Below are 7,723 nucleotides of genomic sequence, written 5' to 3' on the forward strand. Positions count from 1 at the left end.
CATTGTCAGGAGAGCACAGAAAGAGGATAATAAATGCTATCTAAAAGGATTCTTTTAAGACCCTGTTTACCTTTCAGATTGGATCATGGCTCATGGAGGCAGACCATGTCTGTGTTCAAATGGAGATCCAGTTTTCTTGGCACAGAATGGAAAAGTTGTACTTGTGTGAACCTGGCCTTCCCCTCCGTCCTCTGCCCTACAACTGTGCTGTCTTCTCTCATCATACCAGGCCACTGGCTTTTATGCATGCAGCGTCCTCCTCTCTCAGTTTTCAGTGTCTGCCTCCACTACTGTTTTGCTATTTCCTCACAACACCCCAGTCTACCATCTGCAAAATATAACCCTTCTTTTTCAAGAGCTCAATGAGAACCTGCAGAAAACTTCTGAAGTTCTACTGTCTTACCCATTTTTAGCTGATATCAGTAACTTTTCAATTGTTATTATACTTCTTGTCTTTCCACTAAAATGGACTATGAGGCTCTCAAAAGAAAAATTGTTCCCAGAGTCCAGTTGTTTGGAAGCCTAAGAATCTTAAAGAGGCACAAATAGCATTTGTTCTGATTCATGAATGAATGATTAATACAATAAAAAGAACAGAATATCTTTAATTACCATTTCCTATGTACTATAATCTATATTAATCAAAATGATCATTATAATATTATGTTATAAACTATAATTACCATTAGTTATCATAGAAGGTACCAAAGAATATGCACATAAGTAATTTGATTCTCTGCTATCCAGAACTCTGCACACACATTTAACAATGTTGATACTACACTGTACTAAACATTTTCCTATTTATATATTTTATACATGTACCAAATTTGACAAGGCAACATAGGAATAATGTCTTTGTTCCTGGTACCTTGCATCGTGCAAAAAAGTTGGCATTGAGGAAATACATATGATAAATGAGGCAATAAATGAATAGAAACAAATTATCAGGACTAGGGTTATAGCTTAGGCATAGAGCATTTGCCTATCATGTGTGAAGCCCTGAGTTTTCATAGTAATAGCATAATAACAGCATAATCATAATAATGATTTTTCATCCCAATCTGGTACTTCCTTTGCTAGATGCTGGCAGGAAAGTTAGGGATAGGATTTGGCCCATCCAGAAGTTGCTAATTTTTTAGTTGTTTACTAAGTACTTTGCAGATCTTAAAACTTGCGAGTAGCTGGCAGTGTCAGCTATGACATTTTCCCCTTAACACTCTGAGTATGGCCTCCCTGATGGGCTTGGACTTGATGCTATAGATGACAGGGTTCAGCACAGGGGGCACCAACAGGTACACATAGGCAACAAGAGCATGTACGAGCTGGGGGAGGTGCCTCCCAAAGCGGTGGATCATGGACACACCTATGACAGGGATGTAGAACACCAGCACAGCTAAGATATGGGAAACACAGGTGTTCAGGGCGCGAACCCGCTCCTTGGGAGATGCCAGCCCCATCACTGTATGAAGAATAAGGGTATAGGACAGGACAATAAGCAAAGAATCTAGACCCACAGTGGACAGAACCACATACAGCCCATACAGGACGTTGACAGTAATGTCAGCACAAGCCCGTTTCATGACATCTCCATGGAAACAGAAAGAATGTGACAAAGTGATCTTGCCAGGGCAATAGTTTAGTCGCTTCAGCAAGAAGGGTCCTGGGAAGAGGGACAGAGTGGCTCGAGTTACAATGGCCATTCCAATTCTGATGATGACATTATTTGTGAGAACCGCTGCATAGCGCAAAGGGTTGGAGATGGCCACGAAGCGGTCAAATGACATGGCCAGGAGCACAGAGGACTCCACCACAGAGAAGACGTGCAAGAAGAACATCTGGACCAGGCAGGCATTGAAGCCGATGAAGGCGTAGTCAAACCAGAGCACTGACAGAGTGGTGGGCAGTGTGGACAAGGTGAGCCCCACATCGCTGAGGGCCAGCATGGACAGGAAGTAGTACATGGGCTGGTGTAGGTTAGGGGTCCTCTTCACAGCCAGGATGATGAGGCAGTTTCCAGTGAGTGCCACAGTGTACATGGACAAGAAGGGGATGGATATCCAGCCGTGAAATGCTTCTAGGCCTGGGAGGCCAACCAGGAGGAAAGCTGGTGGCTGGAAGAAGGAGATGTTTATATAAGACTGTGTGTGAACCATCCTTGGATAGATTCTGAGGGATCTAGAAACTGTGTCCTCTTCAATCTGTACAGACTCTGAGAAGATCTAAGATAACAGAAAAAAGCAAGTTAGTATTGAAACAGAACTCTAAAATCTAGGTTCATAATTGATTCCTTCATTTACTGATAGGTATGAAAGAGAATATTGAAAACAAGTAACCCGCTGCCTGGTCTGTTGTGTTTATTTCAGTTAGTGTTCTAGTGCAATTACTTGAATTTTTTTACATTATAATAAAAATCATAAATCCCTCTTTGAATATCTGGTTCCTTTCAAACACAGGATTGAGGCCATAGATTTATAGCAAAACTACAAGCATAGTCTTGCCTTTCAAAAGCCTAACATTTTTTTTCTTTAAAGAGAAAAAAAAAACAAAACAAACAGTAAAAGGGTACAAGTAATACAGAATTTCAAGAAAAAAATATACAGTAAGAAATCACTAGTTAATAGATTACATATTGTCATCTTATTATTAGTTGTTCAAATTGCAAAATTAAAGCATACATAGTGGACATTGAAACAGTGAGATTACAAACAGTTCTGTTCAATCATCCAACAAAAACTTAGTAATATGGTTTTCTATCTTACACACTTATATATATATATATATATATATGCAGTTATATACTTTAGATCATTTTCTTTTCCTCTCTTTTTTACAATAACAGTTACACATTTTGGGTTTTATTACTCCCAAAGTTCTTATTAATTTTTTTTGAAGAGAATAAAACCAAAGTCAACATTTTTAAGGTTGAAATCTGGTGTGACCTGGTAGAATGAAATTTTATATATCAGTAAATAGTAATTGAAATTCAGACAATCTAGTCAGTGTCTATTTTTTGCCCAAATTGAAGGTGTGTTATTTCCATGTGCATAGAGATAAGTGGAAAGTGCCTGTTTGGAAAGATATAAAAATAATTGAATTAGATTAACTGAGAAATGCAAGGAAGTATGAGAGATTGCATGGCCTTACGAAACGTGTCCAAGAGAGGGAGCAATTGCTTTTTTCCCCTTATGTTTTATATAGTCAATTATTCTTGAGCTTGTTCATTTTTCCTGCCCTTAGCTTTCCTTTGATACAGTTTTGAATTCCATGCTTTATGGAATACAAATTCCATGATTTATGGTCAATGGATTTCCCAATGTTCAGAATTAACGGAGATCCTGAACAGTGCCATATTTACCCTGTATAATGATATAGCTTGGGAAACTGAATATCAAGAACTGTAGCAGCTGATTTCTGGTGAGAGGCTCACATACTACAGTCTTAGAGTTTGGATGAACCTTTGTCTGATTCCAAACCAAATACTTTTCCATTGGCGTCTTCTGATGGGACAAAATATGTGAAAAATTAAAGTGCAAAGCACCACAGACATGATTTTTGTTGTTACTGTAGGTAGGGCTTGAACACTTGGAGGGGGAGCACAGATATAAAATATATTGGACAGAGAAATTGAATCAATAAGAAAAAGCTCACCAATCTTAACATTCTACATTTCATCTGATATCAAGCTGTAATACTATAGCTCTCTATTGGGGATTTTCACTGGATTTTGTAAAGTAGGGTATGGATAGATGAAATATATGAAATTCCTTGTTGATATAATAAAAATACACTGTTCACAAAATTAGCCAAATTCCCCTTCTCTGCACATTCACACAAAACTCAAGCATATGTGAAAATCATCTACTTGTGTAACATGATTCCTTCCTCTTACAAATCAGCCCCTGATCCCAGTATCTGAAGCCTAGGGAATGCATCTCATCTTTTGTTACCCTTTCCTTCATATGTTTATAGACTTGGTTAATCATTATATTATTTATTCATTCCAACAAGTAAAGGTTGATCTAGATTTTACTTCATTTTAGGCACTGCACTCTGCAAGAGTTATGTGTTAACAAACAAAACCAGATGGCTGCTATAGTCATGGATCTTGTAGTCTAAAGAGAAAGATAGAAAAATTTCACAGGGAGAACTAATTGTAAGGTGAAAAACGTATTCATTGGTACAAGGAAAGCTAAGAATTGTGGGGTGAGGTTAACACATGGAGTGTGGCACACAGTGGACTGACTTGGTGAGGGTTGTGTGAACAACAGCGCTCTGAAATGATGATGCTTAAGATCAAAACAATGAGGAAGCTTCCATGTTGAAAGCAAGGAGATTGTAGACAGGGAACAGTAGATAAAATAAGATTTGCATCCCTGAGGACTCCTGTGTAACAGGTAGGCTGTAGGCAGTACAAATGGAGAGTTAGGTAGGTGCTGCTTTCCAAGAGCGTGGAGACCATATCAAGTGGATGTTAGTTGAGTACACAAGACAATCATTCAAGGATTTTAGGCAGAGGAATGATATAACCAAGTCAACCTCTGAATATCAGCTATGTCATCCCTAAAGCAGGAATAGTAATCCTTCAGGGTCTACATTTCAGAATAACTGCAAGGAAAGATGAATCAAATATAGTGAAAAAATTTGAGAAATACTGTGCAGTACTGCATAATAGTTTCTCATAATGTCATTTTGCTTACAGTTTCTTAGGACAGCTGCTTGGCTGTCTTCCTTGCCTATGATCTACATCTACATTACCACCTCTTCTCCTCTCCCCAACATGCCCTACAGATTTCTCAAACTGTCTAATTTTGTCTAATTGTCTCTTCTTAAAGCATCACATTTAGAATTGGCTCACCCCTGCTCCTTGCAACTTCATAATCATTTTCTATGCCAGTCCTCTTGTACCTTCATATCGAGTTCAGTGCTGGCATATTCAGGTGTCTGGAACTGGAAAACCTGAAATAACTGCATGTCTCTCAACTGTGGAAGTTGCAATAACATACAGCATGAGGCAGAATGAATTTCAACTTTTGCAAATGTAGTTTACAGGCAGAAAAGAGGTTTCTGGATTCAGTAAAATCACAAAATTGTGTATACTGTGTATATGTGGCCCACTCTAGGAATTTCAGTCATGTTTTGATATTTAACAGTGCTACGGTACTCTAAATAAGTTTCATATGCTGTGTGCTGGAGCACAACTTTGGTATACTATCCCTTAGTTTTGACATAACATTGTAAGATAGGTCCAACCTTTTCCATTTCATACAGATAGAGACATAGATAAATCCATTGAGTTGGTAGGACAATTCATTTTTGATTCTGTTTGATACCAAATACTTCATTTTTAAAGAATGAAGTACACTGTTTGTCTAAGATTATGCAGGATGTCAGGCTAATTTTCTTGCATTGTGCTCAACTTTATCTGTAAAATCAGGGGCTTGAAATGGATCCTATCTTTTGAACTTGGACCTGCAGTAATTGCAAGATTCAGTGTTTCTAAAATATACTTCTCTTTTACTTTGCCACTTCATTTTTCTCTGATTAAAAAAATAAGCTATTTTATTCAAATAAAACTACAAATCACAAATTTATTCCTCTAACTTTACCTGCCGAAGAGTTTTCCTGCTCTCAAATTTAAAGTTTTTTTATTGCATTCATTCATGCATTTAAATAAGCCCCACAAATCCACATACACAGTAATTTCTGATTTATCCTTTTCCTTAACTAGTTTAAGTCTAAGACTACATCTGGTTTCTGTCATTCTTTTCTTTGATTTTTCTTTTGGGGGTGAAGAGGATGAGCCCTCCAGCACTCTGGAAATAAAGGTCTGAGTGTGGGCCCTCATTACTCACCCTGGCTCCTGTCCTAGGCTGCCTGGTTGTGCCACATCCTATAGAAACCCAGAAATACCCTCCTCTACATTTCCTCTCTTATTTATTCTGCTACAAGAAAATGCAGCCAATCTCCAAGGAAAAAGGGCTTCACCTCGAAGAAATCGCGCTGCTCAGGTTTCCCCCTGAGGTGTGGATGCAGATGAGATGGTCTGAGGGAGCAGTGAGGAGAAAGTTAACTTCAGAGAGCTTAGAGACATGAACATCCAGAACTCTAGCCTAGCCTTCCTGAGACATATTTTCAACAAGTTTGGATCCTGCAGCGGTCTACTCTCACTTCTTTTCCTCAGTTTAAGAGAGCGTATCTTTCTATTTATTGGAAGGAGGCACAGTTAGACAACTCTGGATTCAGGCTGCTGAGAATTAATAACTAAGTTAACGATTCACTAAGTCCTGAGAACAGAATGGCTCTATCAAAGAAGAAAAACATTATGTACTGAAAGAGCTTTAAAAAACCTGAAGAAATAGGATGTTTGAAGATGAACGTTGAGAGTGCTCACTAAGGTATTAGAGATAGGACTCAGCAAATGTCCAGAATGCCCGGTAATATGAAATTTTGATTAGCTCCTCAAAAATTCAGCAGGCTGTGACATTAGTGAAGTTTTGACAGACTTAGCAGCCTTGTTCTTTCAGCATAGTTTTCTGTGGTAAGGACAGTTATTTTACCTGATGGTTCCTACTTCAAGAGAAAGGTTTAACACTTGCTAGTCTTTGAATTTCAGGCACACATGGTACACTTAGAGGTAATCCTCTGGCCCCTCCATCAGGCAACCTGATGGGTTTCCTAGAAAAAGAGAGGGGCTAGGCAGTAAGTTCTGCCTGTGGTCAAAGCAGTTCGGATGTTTGTGTTACACTATATGATAAAATCATAACATGAACTATAACTGTGGTGGATAAGGAAAAGGTATGAAGTGTTTATTAATTCCTAAGAGGACATGTAGCAGGTATGCACACAAGAAGGATGAAAGTCTCCTGGATGTGGAAGTGTTGACAAATTCATTGTCAGGAGAGCACAGAAAGAGGATAATAAATGCTATCTAAAAGGATTCTTTTAAGACCCTGTTTACCTTTCAGATTGTAGCATGGCTCATGGAGGCAGACCATGTCTGTGTTCAAATGGAGATCCAGTTTCCTTGGCACAGAATGGAAAAGTTGTACTTGTGTGAACCTGGCCTTCCCCTCCGTCCTCTGCCCTACAACTGTGCTGTCTTCTCTCATCATACCTGGCCACTGGCTTTTATGCAAGCAGCGTCCTCCTCTCTCAGTTTTCAGTGTCTGCCTCCCCTACTGTTTTGCTATTTCCTCACAACACCCCAGTCTACCATCTGCAAAATATAACCCTTCTTTTTCAAGAGCTCAATGAGAACCTGCAGAAAACTCCTGAACTTCTACTGTCTTACCCATTTTTAGCTGATATCAGTAACTTTTCAATTGTTATTATACTTCTTGCCTTTCCACTAAAATGGACTATGAGGCTCTCAAAAGAAAAATTGTTCCCAGAGTCCAGTTGTTTGGAAGCCTCAGAATCTTAAAGAGGCACAAATAGCATTTGTTCTGATTCGTGAATGAATGATTAGTACAATAAAAAGAACAGAATATCTTTAATTACCATTTCCTATATACTATAATCTATATTAATCAAAATGATCATTATAATATTATGTTATAAACTATAATTATTATTAGTTAATCATAGAATGTACCAAAGAATATGCAGATAAGTAACTTGATTCTCTGCTTATCCAGAACTCTGCCCACACATTTAACAATGCTGATACTACACTGTACTAAACATTTTCCTATTTATATATTTTATACATGTACCAAAT

At 38.2% G+C, this 7,723-nt stretch overlaps 1 protein-coding gene across 1 annotated transcript; it reads right to left on the minus strand.

Moving 5' to 3' along the window:
* Positions 1–722: 722 nt before the first annotated feature.
* LOC100721763 (olfactory receptor 51I2-like) lies at positions 723–6,290 on the minus strand. Its single transcript, XM_063255661.1, has 2 exons — positions 5,989–6,290; positions 723–2,222 (listed from the first exon to the last, which is right to left on the minus strand). The coding sequence occupies exon 2, from the start codon at positions 2,154–2,156 to the stop codon at positions 1,194–1,196; it is 963 nt and encodes a 320-aa protein (XP_063111731.1). The 5' UTR covers positions 2,157–2,222; positions 5,989–6,290; the 3' UTR covers positions 723–1,193.
* Positions 6,291–7,723: the final 1,433 nt, after the last annotated feature.

The sequence above is a fragment of the Cavia porcellus genome, unplaced genomic scaffold (genome assembly GCF_034190915.1).
Source record: "Cavia porcellus strain 051 isolate PalLab524CR breed Dunkin Hartley unplaced genomic scaffold, mCavPor4.1 scaffold_9, whole genome shotgun sequence".
In the NCBI taxonomy this organism is placed as follows: Eukaryota; Metazoa; Chordata; class Mammalia; order Rodentia; family Caviidae; genus Cavia; species Cavia porcellus.